The 19,940-nt window shown below is 39.9% G+C and overlaps 2 protein-coding genes across 2 annotated transcripts in view; both read right to left on the bottom strand.

Annotated features, from left to right (window-relative positions):
- LOC117539305 (plakophilin-4-like) overlaps positions 1 to 10,445 on the bottom strand; it is a 32,517-nt gene extending 22,072 nt beyond the window's left edge. The window contains 3 exon segments of the mRNA XM_034205420.1: positions 10 to 174; positions 7,932 to 8,385; positions 10,294 to 10,445. Of these exon segments, the coding sequence (XP_034061311.1) occupies positions 10 to 174; positions 7,932 to 8,385; positions 10,294 to 10,428 (754 nt within the window). The 5' untranslated portion in view covers positions 10,429 to 10,445.
- Positions 10,446 to 10,692: 247 nt separating this feature from the next.
- Positions 10,693 to 19,940, bottom strand: part of LOC117539297 (plakophilin-4-like) — a 13,096-nt gene continuing 3,848 nt past the window's right edge. The window contains exons 3-6 of the mRNA XM_034205409.1: positions 13,443 to 13,555; positions 12,659 to 12,694; positions 11,963 to 12,091; positions 10,693 to 10,705 (exon numbers count right to left, since the gene is read on the bottom strand). Coding sequence (XP_034061300.1) covers positions 10,693 to 10,705; positions 11,963 to 12,091; positions 12,659 to 12,694; positions 13,443 to 13,555 — 291 coding nt within the window. The remainder of the gene's footprint in view (positions 10,706 to 11,962; positions 12,092 to 12,658; positions 12,695 to 13,442; positions 13,556 to 19,940) is intronic.

Below are 19,940 nucleotides of genomic sequence, written 5' to 3'. Positions count from 1 at the left end.
CTGCAGTACCTGTGTTGACCCTGTAGAGGGAGGGGTCGTGGGAGGGGCTGTGGTACAGGGGGCTGTGGAAGGAGCGCTCATCAAAAACGGGCGTCATGTGGCAATCCGGAGATAACGCCGCCCTCAGCTCCGGATCTATCTGCCCTGCGTGACCCACGTACGAGCTGTGGAGCCCTGTAGGGTCAAAGGTCAAAAGGTCAAACTTTATTTTAAGATGCAAGGTTTTATTGTCATGTGCACAGTAGCTACAGTGTAGATGAAAAACTGAAGTCACAGGCTCCTCCAACAATGCAACATGAATACATAGGACGTAAACAAATTAAACAGATAAAATAGTGCAAGAGAATGTATTGAGATGTGAAAGTTAATAGAAATAAAAAATATAGTGCAAGAAGAGTATTTTATAACTCCAATCTACAGTAAATGAAAGGACACAACACTTTACTGTATGCTGCAAACATGAATAAGATCAGAACAAACTAATATCAAAGACTAGAATATCAAGTCTCTGCTTGTTCTTCCTCTCAAAAAACAAACACAAATGGTCTGTCTCAGGCCAATATATAGAGACTGATCAGAAGCTATTGTTAACAGTTAAAATAAATGTTAAGTATTTGCTGGAATGATCAAATACTTCACTTACAGCAAAAGGAGAAAAAGCTGCGTAATATCAGCAGCAACGGAACAAAACCTCTTCCTGCCTGTCATACAAAAGTCATGTGACGCCTCATTACTCGGCGCTAGGTGAGGCCATGCAGATGGAGATTGTATTTCATAACTCATCCCGACTGCTGCTGTGCTTCTAAAGCGAACGCAGGCGTCATCAGCAAGTCAAACAAGCGGAGCAGAGGGTTTCTCCATCCTCCAATCTCTGAGTGGATCACTTCAAAGAGCGCTCCAATTACAAAGAGGCTTTAGGGCACGAGGGGGGGGGGGGGTCACAATGTGCACTTAGAGCTACTGATGAACAGCTATTTGCTTCTGCAGCAGGAAACTGGTCTTATTGCAAAGCACATTCCTTTAAAAGGGAAATAAAGAGTGAACTGGTTGTGACACATCTTGTTGAATCTGGACCTCGGCCTATTTCTTTCTGAAGGGTTTTCACCAGCGGGTGATACGAAAATATGACCTTCAGTTTAGAGGAGGCGTAAGAAACTAAAACCCTGAAAAGATGGATTATGAATCGAGTGGGAAAGGTTTGAATAGAAATATTCCTCGACTACAGAGGTTCACAACCTTCTCTTGATTTAATACAAACTGGATGTTAACACTATTAAATATAAAAGAAGATGTTTTTACAGATATTATTAGCTTTGAATAGAGGACGTTTTAACCATTTATCCACCACTATTAGCGAACTTCATTATTATAAGAGGAATATTTGAATTATTACTTTTTGCTTACAATTTTAAGAGTGTATTTAGTCACTCGTTTCTAACAGTTTTTACATTACTTTTAGTTTAAAATGTGTCCTTGCTTGCTGTTTTTTTATGCACAGCTGTTACAACTCTCAATACATTAAAAAATATATATATTTTCAAAGCAAATTTACATCATATTTTGTTTTGTTTATGTTAAACTATACACAATTCCTCCACACCCCCCTGAGATGCATTGCACTACTACACAACATCAATGTAATATCTTCCCTGCCTCATACATGAAAACCACCGATTTCACAGAAGAAGAAAAAAGATCATGTCACAGCTGACGTTGTTTCTCACCAGGTTTCACTACCTAAGCTACGAGTGATCAGTAATAGCCTAATCTTGTAAATCCATTTTTTGCTTATCTCCCTGCTGTAATCTGGGATTATGTTGGATCTGCAGGATAACTGGGAATAAGGATTTAGGCGACATATTAGGCCACTTAGCAGCGCGGCAGGATGAAAAGCACTCACGGGAGAATGGGAGGCATTGTATTCAGTTCACTGACTCTGCCTCCCACACACAACCATCCATCACACACAGAGTAGGGCCTCTACACATCAATGATGTCCACACACACTCATCATCATCATCATCATATGAAAATGGACTAAATTAAAACATAAAGCAGTCAGCTGATAATCACATGCTGATGCTGCACAGGGGCTTTGTGATGGAAACACCCCTATATGGGTCAGTGGGAGCGGCTTAAGAAAGTGACAGTGGGCAGGATGCAGGAATAAATCTGCTGCAGCATCAGCAGCGCTTTTTCAACAACAACAAAAAAGTAAATCCTCCAGCGGCTACACAGCAAAGTGTCGGGGGGGGGGGGAGTTGCCCCGATAGAGTTTTATGTCTCTGACGTTGCTTTGCAGGAGAAAGGTCATGCCTTCCTCGGGAAAATGATGAATATAAATAGTTTTGGTTTGTAATTCGCTCCGTATGTGTTTGTAACTGACTCAATGAACAGAAATAATCCTGTGCAAGTTTCTCAGCTCACTATGCGAGCATGTGTGCTGTACTTCATAAATAGTATATCCTTAAACCAGAACATTTGACATTTTTAATTATGGATGGATTAACTAAAATAATAACTTAAAGGAAGAAATTGTGTGGTATTATATTCAGAAAATAAATAAGATAAGCTATATAAATGTGTAACCCTCTGAATACAATGTGGAAAAATCAGAATAAAGTATATTAAATGTTGTCTTGTCATATGCTCCAATTCAAACACTGAGTAAGTGCATTGAACAAATCAATGACTGGATGTGTCAGAACTTTCTCCAATTAAACAAAGATAAAACTGAGGTAATGATTTTTGGAGCCAAGTCAGAACGTATAAAAGTTAGCGCTGAGCTTCAGTGTGCAATGTTCAAAACAACAGATAAAGCCAGAAATCTAGGTGTAGTCATGGACTCTGACCTGAGTTTCAACAGTCACATTAAAACAGTTACTAAATCAGCCTACTATCACCTAAAGAACATATCTAGGATTAAAAGACTAATGTCACAGCAGGATTTGGAAAAACTTGTCCATGCTTTTATCTTCAGTAGACTCGACTACTGCAATGGTGTCTTCACAGGTCTCACTAGAAAATCTATTAGAAAGCTGCAGCTGATTCAGAACGCCGCTGCTCGAGTCCTCACTAACACTAAGAAAGTGGATCACATCACTCCAGTTCTGAAGTCTTTACACTGGCTTCCTGTGTGTAAAGAATAGATTTCAAAATACTGCTGCTGGTTTATAAAGCACTGAATGGTTTAGGCCCAAAATACATTTCTGACCTCCTGCTAAATGATGAACCATCCAGATCTCTCAGGTCTTCAGGGACTGGTCAGCTTTCTGTCCCCAGACTCAGAACTAAACATGGTAAAGCAGTGTTCAGTTATTATGCTCCAAATATCTGGAACAAACTCCCAGAAACCTGCAGGTCCGCTGCAACTCTTACTACTTTTAAATCCAGGCTGAAGACTTTTCTTTTTGTCGCTGCTTTTAATTGAACTATTCATATCTTAGACTGCACTGTAACTTTTATCCATGTATTTTTTATTTTAATGTTTATTTTATTTTATTATCTTTTCTTTTTAATGACTGATTTTAAATGCCATTTTCTTAATCTCTTTCATTTTTTGTAAAGCACTTTGAATTGCCTTGTGTTGAAAAGTGCTATATAAATAAACTTGCCTTGCCTTGCCTTGCCTTGTTTACTGGCAACATAGCTGCAATCTTAAACCCTTATGACACAGTGCACCACCTTTTATCTTGTAATAATGAGGTCTTTGTCATTATGATGTTTGTGTCTTACATAATGAGTTTTTCTTCTCAATAATAATGAGGTATTCTCTAGTAATTATTACATAGAAAGCCACACATTACAATGCCATGTCCTTCCTCCGGTACAACATGACTTTTTATTAACACTAAGCAAGTTACTTCCAAAATGTAATATATTACATATTACTTATTACTCTCTTTTGAAAGTAATAAGTTACATTACAATATTACTGTCTCTGAAATGTAATGAGTTACACTACTTTGTAGTTACTTTTGAGTTACTTTCACCAAAATAACCTCAAAAGAATGGCTAGGTATTTTAATGCTGAAATGTAGTTTAGTGCAGCTCATTATACATCCAGTGAAGGGCGATGTGGTATAGCATAACAACTGTGTAGGCCCTTAAGGCTACTAACAACTAACAAAATAAGCAGTATTCAACTAACACGGTTGAATACTGGATTCTGATTGTAACTTCTTAACATGTGACACGCTGTTAATCCAGCAGTACAGACCACTGTCAAGGACTATAATGAAGGTTGCTAAGGAGGATCAAGAAAGAGAAAGGGAAAGAGGTTAAAAGACGGAGCGCTGGACGTCAGATAAATCAGACAGGACAGGAAGTAAACACTAACAGGACACGGAATGGGTTCTGTAGTGTGTTTAGTATATGGCCATGTACAGGCCCGGCTCCAGAACAAAATGACTCAGGTGCCTCTGAGGTTACAGGGGGTGCAGCAGTAGTAGGTTTACATGAACAATAGTGGCCGGCAACAGCAATGAAAAATAGCATTGATGGTCCCAATGAACAGATTATGGCCTTTGTTATGTTTTGAAACCAAGCAAGTCAGAACATTTCAAGTGAGTTAAAAGTGCAATCCTGAAATACTTCATATAGTCCAAAGTGGACTGTGGCAAAGAAAAGCACAACAGCTTCAAAACTGTACTGATAAAACAAATGAGAAGATATTGTAAATCAAATCAATGCAAATATGATTTGAACCAGCTCATGGTTTGAAATGGCAAACATTGAAAAGCAAAAGTATTATTAAAACCATGTACTACATCATCACCTTGGTCCCATCATATACTCTGGGAAGAGAATATTTACTGTGCTTGAAAACTGGATCACATCATCATGTGAGGTTGACTTTGTGACCTGGAGAACATTTCAGCTGCAACATTAGCTCTTGATAAACTTGGGATTTGAGATATTTTTGTAGCCATTCGTGGTGAAGGCAGCTGTGCTATTGTATGCATTATTTTTGACCCAACATTTCTACAGGCATGGCAGAATATGGCACTATGTTCACATGAATATTCTAGCCCTTGTCTATTTGTATACCACGAGCTGCAAAATGACCGCCTAACCCCACTGTACAGGCGGGTACTTGTTTAGATATACCTGGGCAGGCTCTGTTTTGCCGGAATCTGCGGGCCGCAGAGGGGCGGCGGAGTTTCGGGAGACGAAGACTGCTGCTCCGGGGGCGAGGGCGGCAAGTCAGGCGGGAGTAAGCTAGTGTCCACAACGGAGGGTAACGTGATGTCCCCATCTGACCTGTTGCTACTGTCTGCAGTAGATGCAGTGTTGCTGGCGTTTTAGTGATGGTTGCTTTAACCATTTTCGTATAAATGATTATCCACAGATGTGTGTCACTGCTGTGGAAGCACTTTGGAAAGGATGCACGTGCAGCGGAGCAGGTCACGCGCACCTGACACAATTGTGTTTGTATTTGTCACTCCGTTCTCTTTTTTGAATAGAGGGTGCATAACATGCAACTGCCCCGAAGATCCCGACGCGAAGCCTGAAGGTTAAACACACCAGGTTTACTAATCTACCCGCACAATTTGTCTGGTGTCGGAATGTCTCGCTAGTCGCTATGTTAGTACATTCTTAAAAAACAAAACACCATTTAATTTCGGATTGAAATGTGTTGCAACTGCGTTACTGTGCATCTCCTAAGAAATGCGTTACTTCGTTACAGCAACAAGTTATATATTACTGTAACTCCGTTACTTTTGTAACGCGTTACACCCAACACTGACACTAACTGCCCTTTAACAATGATATACATCAGTGTTTCCCACAGATCTGAAATATACTTGGGCGGGTGGTGGCAGCGGGCGGGGGGGGGGGGGGGGGTGCGCAAAAAAAAAAAAAGTTTTCATTTTGTATAATCATTTTGTATAATCATTTTGCGTAAAGATGGCACTCAAGGGCACACTAGTGGTGGTGTTCCTGGCGGGATTTGAACTCACAGCCTTCCGATCTTCAGCCCACCTCACTATCCATTAGCTCAATCACTACCCTCTCAAATGGAAATATGTGTTTACATAAATGGTGACCACACTGTTTGAGACCCACTGAGAACTTAAACTAAGTTAACTATCTAAACACTCAGAGTCCTTTACCTCACCTGAGCTGAGGTTATCCCGAGCTTGAATGACACACAGAGACCAATCAAGGGCTTTGATTTATGATCTCTATGACAGTGGCCATGTTGGCAGGCCACATCATGTAGACAGCCAGTCACCCTGTGTGAGGCAGGCCACGTAACGAGGCGAGATCAGAGCAAGGGAGCGAGGGATCATTGTCCACAAGTTAATCGATCGCAGATGGCGTCGTGGTCACGGACGAATACAAAAAAAAAAATACAAAAAAAAATTATTAAAAAAAAAAAAATGGGTCGCGAAATATACTTGGGCGGCCGTTAATATACCTGGGCGGCCCGCCCAAGTATAGTCTATGTGTGGGAAACCCTGTACATGTTGTATACACTGCACTGATTGAACATATCATATTGGGTGAATAAACATAGTATTGCACCCGATAATTTAGCTTATGTTTGCATTTATAGCAACAAACGGCAGGTTATTAAATCGTGGTGGAGTGTGGCGTTGTGTATTTACAAGAGCTGCTGAAAACATTTATTCAGGCTTGGGGAGTAATTAGGATACAAAAAAAACGGAACTGTATACCGTATTCGAAAATAGAGATTACTAGCAGGATTACAGTACATTCTGAAATAAAGATTGATATATTATTGGTAGACATATTGAATGAATGTTCTCTCTTAAATTATTCTTTCTTTTAAATACATGTATTTGTTAATGCAGTGGACTCTTACATTTTTTATAATAAATATGTTGGTTTCTTCTTTTCTAATGATATATTGTTACATACACTAAAAAACATTCATTTTATCATTTTTATTTGCATTGTATTTGATACTGAGGTAATGCAAAAGTAACCAGAACACTGAACAGAGGGCAATAAGAAAACAATACACCTTCCACTCCATATGCTTCATTAGTCCTGCGTGTCTGTGTAGACGCGATATCAAACCACCATCACAAAGACCAACACTGAAGGACGAAGGCTGTAAAGATCCCAGAGTTCCCTCAGAAGCACAACAATGCTTCATATTCCCTCTTGTTTAATGTGGCTGTAAGGTTTTATCACGTCGTATCATTTAATGTCCTGCTGGGAGGGAAAATCACTGGAAGTAAATTTCATGGTATCCTTACCATGAAATGTTGCTGTGTTAAATCAAGCACTTATACAACTGACTTTGTGAGAGAGAGAGAGAGAGAGAGAGAGAGAGAGAGAGAGAGAGAGAGAGAGAGAGAGAGAGAGAGAGAGAGAGAGAGAGATAGATAGATAGATAGATAGATAGATAGAGAGAGATAGATAGATAGAGAGAGATAGATAGATAGATAGATAGATAGATAAACAATGTAAAATATAACCTGAGCTTCTTGTTAGACTGTAGAGCAGACATTCCCAACATGTTTAATAGGATGAAAGAAAAAAATGTAATATTTGGAATAATAACATAATTATAATAATAATTCAAATGAGATCTTATTTTGTTATTAATGTTACAGTCATTGCCACTATTTTTTTGCTTTTAATATTTTCCTAGAAATCTAAATGTTTTGGGAAATTCGTAAATGATACTGTTGTTACTGTAGACTACCCCTCTTTATGAATAAAGACAATTATCACCTTGTAAAAATGTCAGACATTTGTCATCAGTGAAGTCACAAGTGATACATTCCAGACCCAGGTGTGGATACATGGTTCCAGGTTGGTTCCATGGGACCAGGTGAGCTATACGGCGGCCCCTTCTAGCCTGGGACTTTGGTTTTGTATTGCATATCTACTCTGTAGCTGTGCATATGAAAATAAAGCCCTATGAACTTTAACCTGTGCGTGGTACTGACCAATGAGGCTGTCGGGCCGTGGCAGCCCCCCCCTCTGGAACAGGCCGTAGGGGTCCCCTGCCCCATAGCCCAGCGGCTGGCTCTGCCGGGGCAGCGTTGATCCGTAGTGCTGCGGCACCGCCGTCATCCCCGACCTCAGAGGGGACCCCGTCAGACACCTCCCCTCCACCAGGGACAGGGTGGAGCCCAGGCGACCCCCCCCACCTACCCCCAGCACCACTCCCCCCAGGGCCTGGGTGGCGTCGGTTGGGGAGGAGGGTGAGGGGCAGGAGGGCGGCATGGAGGTCCCGAGGAACACGGCCGCCAGAGGTTTGGGCTCCGAGAGGATGGGGGAGTCGTAGGTGCTGCCCTGGGAGGTCCGCAGGGAGATCCGGGAGGGGGAAACGGTGCCCCCTCCGGGAGACTGGCTCCTGGAGGGGAGGGACGTCATCCTCCGTAAGACCCTGCCCGACACCTGAGGGAGGATGGAAGATGATCAGAGGGGGAAGAAGTACTTGAGTACATGTATTTTGTCCAGCTGAATATTCTAAATGTCATATTGTGTAAGCAGGCATTTGCTTTTATTGAAGCCCTTTTATTTTAACAGGTCATTATGCTCTAGGAGTAAATACCGTTCAATTATGCATGCACTCGATTAAGCATAAAATGTCAAGCCCTGTAAAATTCTTTAAGACCCACTATTATGACAGTGCAGAAAACAAAAGGAAAATCGATGATAAAAGGAATGTAATCTTACAGAACAAAACTAGAAAATAAATAAATAAAATATGTGTAAAATATATAAAAATTTGCAAAATATAATGTTATTATTGGATACATAATCAAAACATAATCAAAGCATAATATATCTTCTAGGCAACAACAACTTCTCTAACTGAATGCTGTTTTTTGCATCCTGCATAATCATGTTTCTTTGGCAGTTATGCAAAGCTAACCACAGATTAAAGTTAATGTAGATTCTTCAAGGTCATTTATCAAATTACATTTTAGCAAATGTGTTGTATTACGATTGACTCTACAGGGCCCAAAACAACAAAAAAGGTCAAGTATAATATCCACACTGTTGAAAACTAATCACTTAAGCATATGTTTTCTGAATTTGAATGAGGCTCTGCAACTGCCACTGCAAATGTGCTGTAATGTGACACTTAGCGGCAGGATGCTAACTGATGAAGGGCATCATTATCCTTTTTATTTGTCACAAGTAAGTGATCGTGTGTGCTTTTGTTTTAATGTTCATTCATTATACTGTATGCTGAGTTCTGCCAGTAAATATATTACATTCTTGGGAAGATTTGACAGTATATTTCACATGTATGCTAACACAAATCTACTTTTTCCCTGCTATTACCAAGTGTAAAATGTCCCTCAATAACAGACGGAGGCAACTGGATGCCGATCTGTGGCGCCTTAATCCATCAAAGCACCGACGCCTCGAAGGGAAATTAAGAGCCGAGACATGTAAGCCCATCCAGTGAGGAATAAATCAGAGAGAAAATTCAAATGGTCTGTCATTCCTGCTGCTACTGTCATGCATTATTAGAGAGGATAATGGGACGCAGTCTTAAAGGTACGACTCGTTATGATTTGAAGGCTTTAGCTATTGTTCTTATTATGAGCAGCCATTGCTTTAGGGAAGAATAATAGTATTCACAGCAAAAGAGCACACTCCATTTGAAGTGACTGAAACATGCAAGAAGTACAACATTATTTTTCATTTGCTGCAAGGATTAATTAAGCGACTGTTTTTAGTCCTTTATTCTTCATCAGCATTGACCCGGACTGTTTATTTCCACCTTAGATTTCAGTCCAACATTAATACATTTATTAATGATTTGAAAGATCCATAAAGCTACTAAGAGTAATTATCGAGCCCTTACTAGCAACCATTGTTGTAGGGATAGGGATCTTATTCAATATTTCAGATGACAGCAGTCTGAAATATGCGAGAAATAAACATGCAGTAAGTATCTGTACTGCGAGCTTCAGCACACGGGTCTTTCCAGAACAAATGGTAGTGGCAAATGTTGAAATGAACATATTTTGGTTGATTATAAGGACTTTTCAGCCCATGTTATTCCAAAGCGATCAACATTTCAAGCTCCAAACAGCTATTTTATTAATCAACCAGTATTTATATTATATAAGTGTATTGTATGTTAGAGGAGCCTGGGTTTTTAAATGTCCTTGCCAATAATTGAACTATTATGCTTATGAGAATAAAACCTTGGAATCTTGAATTGAAGTCTAAATCATCTTGTGGGGAAATTGTTATCTCAACAGCCTTCCAAGGTTAGGTATAACCTTTGAACCTCAGCTTTTAGAGCAACATTAGAATGACTCGTGGTAGATGCGACCCCACCTGCCCAGAGGCTTGACCCTCGGCCCTCGGACTCCTGGACAGCGAGGCGCGGGGCTCCGAGCGCACCACGTTCTGGTTGCGTTGTAGTAACTCCGCTCGCTGTCCTGGTAACCGCTGTCCTGAATACGAGGTCATCTGCGCCGAGTGACCCCCTGAGCCTGAGAGAAGGAGGGAGATCAGGGGGTGGAGAAACACTGCGTTGTTATCGCAGCACTTCCAGGGGCAATCAAACCCTCAGCAGTCTATACCAGCCTCTTGATTTGCATATTATCTCACATGGCTTTTGAACTTGTTAAAAGGCATTATGCATATACTGTAAATACGTGCACATGCATATCTGCATCACGCCTTTCTGCTGGCCCTGGAACAATCTGCATATCGCTTTCAGTAAACGCTGGCCTACTTTCTCTGCCTGGATAAAGAACAGGGATGTGCTCACACTAACAGACCACTTCGACTGCGTGGAATATAAATAAGACCAAAGAAAAAGGATAATTCCTGCATTACACTAGAATATTCAAGTAATAATATGTTTTTTTGCTATTAGTATCTTTATTTAATATAAATACGCCACTGTATAATTTTGTAATATACACATTTTTACATATTTATTTTATTGAATGTGAACATTTTGATATTATTATTTTTAATTATTTTTGTATTTGTTTTATTGTATTTTATTCAATTTATTCTTTTTTATTTAAATTTGATTCTTAAATGGAGCAACTGTTACACAACTCATTTCTCCCAGGGATAAATTAAGTATCCAAATGGTGAAGTGTTGACTGATGATATTTTTCATTTATTCTAATATAAAAGGAGGTTGAAAAATGTTTGTTTAAAAGGATTTGCTTCAGGCTTTACTGAAAGCAAAACAGGTGGTGGTGAGTTTTGACTATTTGATGATCGTATTTAAAGTTGTTTCTTTTTGTTCTTCAGAGAAGATAAAACAGGCAACATAAAACTGCCACAGCTGCTCTGACTGCATCAACGCTTCCTTTCTTTTCCTGGTTTAACAAAAGCTGTGAGGAAGCCCTGACGGACCGAAGTGTCCCCGCTCCAGTGGAGAAATTGTCCGACAGCGACACGCCCAGGTGTGAAAATATGAGAAGCTCTTCTGGCAACACGCTTTCAAATAAGGATGAAACCGCGAGGAGTGAGACAAACAGATGTTTCAGTCTATGGCTATCAGTATGGTTTTATTGTTTCGTGTTTTTACATTATTTTTTTGTCCTATCGGTTTTCTCTAAATGTATTTATGTAGCTTTTTATATGATGTACATGTACATGATATATAAATAAGTTGGATTGGATTGATAAGCTGAATAACTGCTTTAAAATGGCTTCAGATATTTTTTACAATATAAAATGTTATATCAAACTATATATGTTTTAATGTGATTGTCTGTGTTGTTATTTTGTCATCTTTTCTTAATCTATACATAGTATTGCATGTCTGTCGGCTGATGGGATATACATTTTTAAAACACACACAACTTCAATTGCAATATTCAAAGTCTTCTCCTTTGTTGCTCTCCCCAAAGTTTCTTGTATTTTTCCAGTTGATTGTGGTATTGTTGGGGGGGATTTTGCTAGGACAGAGGGTGTCATATGCTTCCACACATCCTAACCCCTGCTTTAAATGTGTTTCAGACTATGTGGTGTGTACATTAACAGATCCCTCACTGGCATGCAGCGAGGCGCGGTCAGGCTCAGGCATGAAGAGACCCTCCTCCACACTCCAGCTGACGCCCAGGACACCCAGACGCCCTCCATCACTCCACCCTGCAACTCTCCACCTGTGAAAGCATCTTGCCATTAGTCCAAAAACAGACAGCAAGTCCTGGGTAGACTTTCTAACAACGTTTCTAAGCTAATTCAGACTGAAAAAAGGATGACATTTCCTAACAAAATAGCACAGGCAAAAGTCTTTCACCTTTGCAGACAGAACCCAAAAAACATTAAAAGTACTGATTCTTTGTCACCAAATAACACAGCAATTTTATAAAAGCGCTTTTGTTTTTATTGGAAAGGACGACAGTGAGGAATGGCCCCGAGGAAACAGAGGAGAGGGATCTGTGACAGAATAGTAAATGGGTCCATTTCAAAGCTCATATATTCTGGCGGAAACATTGTTTTGCTTCACTGGCCTTCTTCCTTTTGAGGCTAATTGTCTTTTCTGCATCTGGAAAAATGCTTTCCTTACAGCCAACATCATATGGAACCCATCTTATTTGAAGCCGTATAATCTTTATCTTATTCCTCGTGGTTTATTGAAAGCCTGAAGTGGTCATCTCTTCTGTCAACCGTATCATCTTAGAAATAGCTTTCGAATATCTTTAAAGGTTAAAAGTGAAACTCATACCCTGCAGATCTCCATGCAAACGACTTCTCGGACGAGCTTCAGGCAGGAGAGAGGAAGAGAGGAGGAAGCAGAGTGACGCAAATCAAATCAGAGTCATGGCCGAACACTTTACATTCAATCAGTCTAGGAGGAGGTAAAAAAAGGTTTCAAATGTAAAAAGGAAATCTGTCTATCGAAGGAATCTCTTGCCTCGCAAACATTTCAATGTGAAATGAATATGAAGACTCTGTCTGTATTGTGTCGAATTCAATTCACCCTCAAATTGATATACAAATGGAAGGGAGTTGACCCCAGCTGGGGATCGGACATGTTATATATTAATAACCTCACATGCATTTTGATATATGTATAACACCTGCAGCTGAAAAACAATCATTATGTTAAGTAATACAATTATATAAAAGAGTATGACCACAATAAAAGGTTATGTGACAATCTGGAACAATGGCAAACAATTTTGAATCTTACAAAAGTATTTTTAAGGGTTAAAATCGAATAAAATAGTTCCTATTTATGCACACTAGGTATTGTAGTTGTGTTTCAATGTGATGTTTACACAATGTGAGGGCTCAATAACTTAAAACATATGACATACAAATACTCAATTTTAATCCGAAATCATGTTTTTATTAACTGTATGATACTATGTGGTGTTAATTCAAACAACTTGGTGCTATATGCTGGAATAAATAGAATATTTCTGAGTGTATTTTATTCATATTTTGCTGGAAAATAACATACATGATTTGTGATTCAATGCACGACACGTGAGCTTCATGCTTACCTGCTGCTGTCTCCCGCTGGCGACTCAGCTCCCAGCATGCACCTCTCCAGCTGGCTGGCCACAATCTGCCGCTCCTCCTCCAGCTCTCGAGTCAGCCGCTCAAACTGAAGCTCCTGCAGGAAGACATTCACGACGGTGATTATTACCCGACACTCACCATGACACGGCCATTTAAGCCTCCTTATAAGCCCTATTTGATGCCAGTTAGAATTAAACCTAAAACCCATTTTGTGTTTATCCTGAATGACATGGCGGGTTTTCTCACCGACGCTGAGAGACTGTTAAAGGGGGTTTAAGATTTAAAACCTGTGTCCGGGACCTTTTAATGGCCTTCAGTTCAGATAATGTAATTACACACATTTGAAGAATTCGAGGATTGAGCAGAAAAATGATCAAATATAAATGTCAACGGCACTTTTTATTGTGACCAACAGAGAGACTTCTTACTAATAATGTAGCTTAGCATCAGATCATTAAAACTTGCTCTCTTGTTGAGTGGCCTTAGTTATTTACTGATGTGTATAATCTGCTATATCTCATACATAAAAGAGCACAGTGTTCTCACAAGATGTTGCCTGGACATTTATATGATGCATTCATGTACACATGTTATATACACAAGTTTTCTTAATACTGAATACATGTTGCCCTCCAGCAAGACGACTCCCTTAGCATGAACGCATACATTATCGTCATTCTGCACAATGCAATTCAGTTTAAGCTCAGTCCATTATGCTACACACAAAAACATGATGAAAAAAACAGAAACAATGGAAGTGCATTCCTTAAGTGCATTTTTTCAATTTGCAAAAAACTCAAGTTGGAAACAATGGTACATTATCAGGGCATTATTATTGTGCAACTTGGGTTTTATATAAAGGGAGATGAGGGGAAAAGATACAATCATCTAAAAAAAAAACTGACATTGTTGGTGCATATTACATGACATGACATTTGTTAGACGCTTTTATCCAAAGCGACTTACATACATTCAGTACTGTGGACGATCCCCACAGGAGCAATTTGGGGTGAAGTGTCCCAGGGACACAACGGCATGCTGACTGCAGTGGGGATCGAACTTGCTATCCCCTGATTTGAAGTCTAGCACTCTACCCACTGAGCCACAGCCTCCCTTATAGGGTAAGCAGTAAATATGCAACTGTCAAAGTCTTTTTAAACATGACCTTTAACGGCGGTTAAAATCAAATGCACGACACATTTGATCTTTTTGCCACCATTACAAACGCAATTTTTCCATGGGAGTTTAAGAATGAGCATTTGTACTGAAGGTTAAAGTGAATCAGATGTTGTGGCTTCCTAAAAAACCAAAATGTCCTGATGATTTAAGAAAAAAAAAATATCATTTTAACTCGTATTATTAGTTTGTACAGTGTCCAAAATCAATAAGGCACAGACACAATGGATCTATGTGAGAATATGCATTAAATGTGGCCATGAGTGTCCTTTTGGCAATAATCCAACCCAAACACCACCACTCTAAAGTATGCCCTACTTATTCAAAGCCTTAGGAGCTGGTAGGGATCCAATGCCTTGCTCAAAGGTTTGCCAGTAGAGCAGATGTTTGTGGTGGGATAGCTGGTCGTTTTGGCAGTCCCCTCATTGTATTCTGTTACATAACTCCGAGGCTTCCCAGCTGCTTCATAAATCTTCGAGGAATCACAGCTGGTGTCATCACGGAGACCCGGGGGGTTTCTCTGTCTGTGAACAACGTCTAAATATAAAAAACCACACAGCTTCGCTAGAAAACTTGTTTTGAAGATATCGAGGGAAAGCACTCGGAGAAAGTGAAAGGTCTGAAGAGATCGATGTGACACAGTAAACAGGGTTGTGTGTCGACGGTAGTTTTAAGGTCACTTTCACACCTGTAGTCTCAACAAAAATAAATGAAAGCCTTGCATTTAACCACTAGAGGAGGAAGTGTTTGATCATTTCATTAAGTAAAAGTGCCAATACCATAATGTGAAGACACTCAAGTCATCAGATCACCCTAGTATCAGATACATCCATTTGTATAGTATATTTTAAAAGTATCACTACTCATAATTTAATCTGATGTCCCGTGTGACGGATATATATTAACAAAGAACATTATTAGATTTTGTAAACTTGAAAAATAAATTGGATTTTATATGTAATTATGTAAAACGTGATGTCAAAATCCACAGTATTCAGAGTTTTTATAGTGCAATAAAAGTGCCTAAACAAACTACTAAAATGTATGAGACAGAACAACACAAGTGAAGACTAGATTCTAACAAATAGAAACCAAATGATGAGCAGCAGCAGCAGTAACAGTAACAAGAGAGTGAAAAAGAAAAAGGCATGTTTGAGTACACGTGTGTGTTGTGTGGGTGGATACGTTTGTATGTGAAAGAGAAGAGAGCTAAAGTGGGAGACAAATAAAAAAAACGAATTCCATTGGGAAAATCTATCTGGGCGATGTCAGCGCAGATTATTTACGTATTCAATCACGATGTAGTAGCTGTTGTGCATACGACAATTAAAGTCTTTGAGACTTGAATATATAGATGTATTCAGTGTGCCAATGACAAACTGTTTAGCAGTTTCTCAGCAATGTATAAGGACAGTACCACAAGTTGCTGTGAGGACAAATATGCAGTTTTTCAAACAAAATAATAATAAAAATAATCGCTGCGACAAGAGAAAACATCCAGGCATATCAACCATGACAGGAAGAGCATCAACCGATGCACGGGACAGGCTGTTGGCATCATTGCCTGTGAAGTTATTGAACATCCCCTCCTGAGTTATTTTGACGACAACATATATATATGTTGTCGGATGGAGTGCACTTCAACAAAAGGGCAAATTAAATGTGTGTGAGCAGCATTCGCAAAGTCCTGATGGAAATCCTGCAGAAATCTCACACCTAATGTTTCTCCTCATGCTCCATGTTCCCACAAAAAAAAGACTGAAGTGCTGAAAATATCTGTTTACATGTGTCAGTTTTAACTGAACAGATCATTCTGTTAAAACACGCAGTGGATTTTAAAAAGTACACTTTGGTTAATTTTCTATCTTTTTGAGATTAAACATCAATTTCTCGCTTACTTACTGACAAACCAATACACTACCATACAAAGAAAGGCCATTTTGAATAACAACTCGGGGTAAAATAGGGAATACAATTATCTTAAGATAAGGCTAGCTGTCATATAATCGAATTCTGGTCATTGTATTATAGCAAAACAATTTTCCTATGTTAAACCCAGGGTCTAAATGTTTAGATGTTGGTTTACTGGGACACTGATTAACATTAAACACTACAGAGACTATCATGTATCAATCTTTTACTGCTACAGTAGGGTAAAAGCCCTTCAAATGATAATCCTTTAAAACTACAAAAGACACACGCGGCTTTTCATCTGTTTAGGTCTCTTGATAAAAGCTCTTTAGTATTTGGGTCAGCTCTTGTGATGCACAGACTCCCTTTAGTCAGATGGTGAACAGTGATTTAGGTAATGCTCTCATCAGGTCGGTTAGTTGCGTGTGTCATCCACTTTAGACCGTCTGCATGCTATAGAAGCTAGAAGTCAACCGGCCTCATTTCGGTGTCAACAAACCTGAAATCTGAGAGAACACCGTCATTCAAACATAACATAGTTTTCCACCCAGATATGAACAGGGGACTGTCTATAAATGATCACTTCAGCTCATGAAACTTTAATGATCCCCTTAAGGAGATCGGGTACACACAGCACATTTTGCTGTGTTAATAAGTGTTGATTTTTCTGAGTTAATTGCAAAGACTTTGGTCCGCTTATAGGGCTGATATGCCTCTGAGGCGACTGCTCCAAAAATATAGCAAAAATGGTCATTTACTTTTAGTTTGAGTCCAGACTAACAAGCCAATTAAGGGATGTTTCCCGCTAAATGTTAAGGGGGTTTTCACTTCTTTAAGTAGAGACATTTTCAATATGGTTATGGTTTTTTGTTTTGGGCGAGTTTCTAGCTTCAGGTTGCTTCAATATGGGTCATGAAATACCTACAAATATATACCTATGTATATATATAAAACATTAAGCTGTAGATCTGTTAATATGACAAAACTACTTAAAAAAATCACTGATCTTTTCATAGAAGTCGTACACATTTAACACAAGGAGGTAACACTGTTGTGAAGTTCAGGCTAATTAATTACAACGTTTTCAAGGTGATAATAGGGAAGACTGGGGAGAAACTGAAACACTAATTAGTGATTAAGTGAGATAACCCTTAAGGTTTTTATTAAAAAAACTAAACTTGGTGGGATCAAATGGAAGAGGAGAGGTTTTAAGATGTATCTAGCGTGGATTACAAAATGCAGGTCACCCTGAATGATTGACACATTCAGTACTTTGCCATTAAATCCCGAACGTTCTGCATGCTGACTGTGCGTCTCCTTACATCACTTCAGAGCAGCACAGAGACAGGACGGGGACACACAGCCCTCCTTTGTCCCCCCCCCCCCCCAGGGACAAACAGAGCCACATTGCGCCAGTCACCTCGTGATGGCTGGGAACAGGCCCGAGTCCTGCGTACCAGCTGGGGGGCTACCGGACCACTCTCCACAGCACAGAGTTTTCCTCTTATCTAGTGACACTAACCTAACACGGCCTAGTTCTGCCGCTGCGACACAATGCTGCTCCTGCTTTAAAGCGCCATCTTAAACAGAGCATTCACGCTTTAAGACGTCTCTGAAACGGCAGCTTAAGGCCTACTTTTCTGCACGGGACGTATTTTAAGTATGACGTCATGATGGCACAGCATAGAAGGAAACTTTGCAGCCACAACATCGAGAAACCATAAGAGGAAATGTGAGATACTACACCCACAATAGCCTCGAAAACACCTGAACCACTTCAGTTTTGCCTTTTCTCTTTCTCTCTCCGCCTACACATGTAACCCACAGATGGATTCAAACACTTTCTGTCTCTTTATACCCTCAAACGCCCACCTTTAAAAGCAACAAGTTCTGGGAGGGATGGAAGCCAGCCACTGAGGAGATGAGACAAATTGGGTTGACTAGGAGAGTAAATAACTCCAGTAAACATGACAGATTGATGCGATCGGAAACTGTATCTGACGCTGGATATCCGTATTTGATTTCCACAAGAGGAGCTTCCTGTTCCAGCACAGTGGCTCTGCTGCAGACCGCTCCCATGACACGCTGCCTTGAGCATCCCTGATCTTGAGTCAAAACGGCAGGCTGCATCAACAGGCCATCACAAGCTCTTCTCCTTACCGCAGAATATGACAGGGAGCATGCCTTTAATCCAGGGAGATGTCAAACAGCAACAGCTTGCTGTCTCTGATACCATAGGAGGCAAACGGAAAGCAGTTCAAGTGCTCACACAGCTCCATCAATCGTATCGGGATATAATAAATTCACTTTAACAACATACGTTCTGTTTCTGGCCCTAATGGTGAAATCAATCCCATCGTTGCAGAGAGCTGACGAGTCCCAGTTTTTGTTTTTTTTTGAGCTTTCCCCCCCCCCCTTCTTCTCTGTCCTGGGAGTGCTTTGCTGAGCAGGCATGTTTTTTTTCAGCAGCACCATGCGTCACATTTATACAGCAAAAAACCTGCGCTAACACCTGGGAGCTACACAACCAAAGTCTGCTGCTGGGAGACAGACATCTTCAGATGAACAGCTGATAACATCTGATTCCCCAAATGAACATCATAACAGGATCAACACGGACCCAGGGACCCAGCATTGTAATGTTTATGACCACCATGCTGTGCAGCCAAGCTTTGTTCAAACTCCCATATCTTTATTTTCAATTGTCATGTCCATTAACCAAAACCACTCAAATGGTTCTGAACTGAATTATAGAGAAACCTTAAAAGGAAGAATCGAAAATAGCTTTATTATTTTGGTGCTTTGAGGCGCTTCTCTCTGATTCTTCTAAACATTTGTCTGATTATGCTCAATAGAATATTGAAGTCCTTTGCTGCTGTCAATTAGAAGTCATGCATTAAATATGATATATATTATAAAGACTGAAAACAGGGAGACACGCTTGGTCCAAAAAAAATAAATCAGAGCCCCTCTCATTAAGTATCACTTTCATTTCCATTTAAACGGTTTGAAAAATGATATGTAAAAAGCCACCACACAAGTATGCCTACGTGACCTTGGAGGTCAAATTCAAATGTCAACGCAAACAAGCCCAAACGTTATATTGTGACAGCTCTGTAAACTGCTTTGATCTGATATCAGAGACACGTTGATTTCACACGGGATGCAAAAAGCAGCTACGGACAGCTCATCTTTCATTTTGCCAGCAAGCTGTCGTCTCAACATCTCATCAATCTCACAGTGTTTGCTCAAGAAGTGACAAAATCATCTGTTTCGCCGACTCTGTGTCAGTTTTAGGTTTCCAAGTCTGGCATTTCTCTCTGCTCACCACGTCCATCACTCTCCCCTTTTAATGGGCTAAATGAGAGCAAAGTGGAGACGCATCAGGCCCC

The sequence above is a fragment of the Gymnodraco acuticeps genome, unplaced genomic scaffold (genome assembly GCF_902827175.1).
Source record: "Gymnodraco acuticeps unplaced genomic scaffold, fGymAcu1.1, whole genome shotgun sequence".
Lineage (NCBI taxonomy): Eukaryota > Metazoa > Chordata > Actinopteri > Perciformes > Bathydraconidae > Gymnodraco > Gymnodraco acuticeps.
Note: the sequence above shows the minus strand (reverse complement) of the source record. Positions and strands in the feature narration are given on the sequence as shown.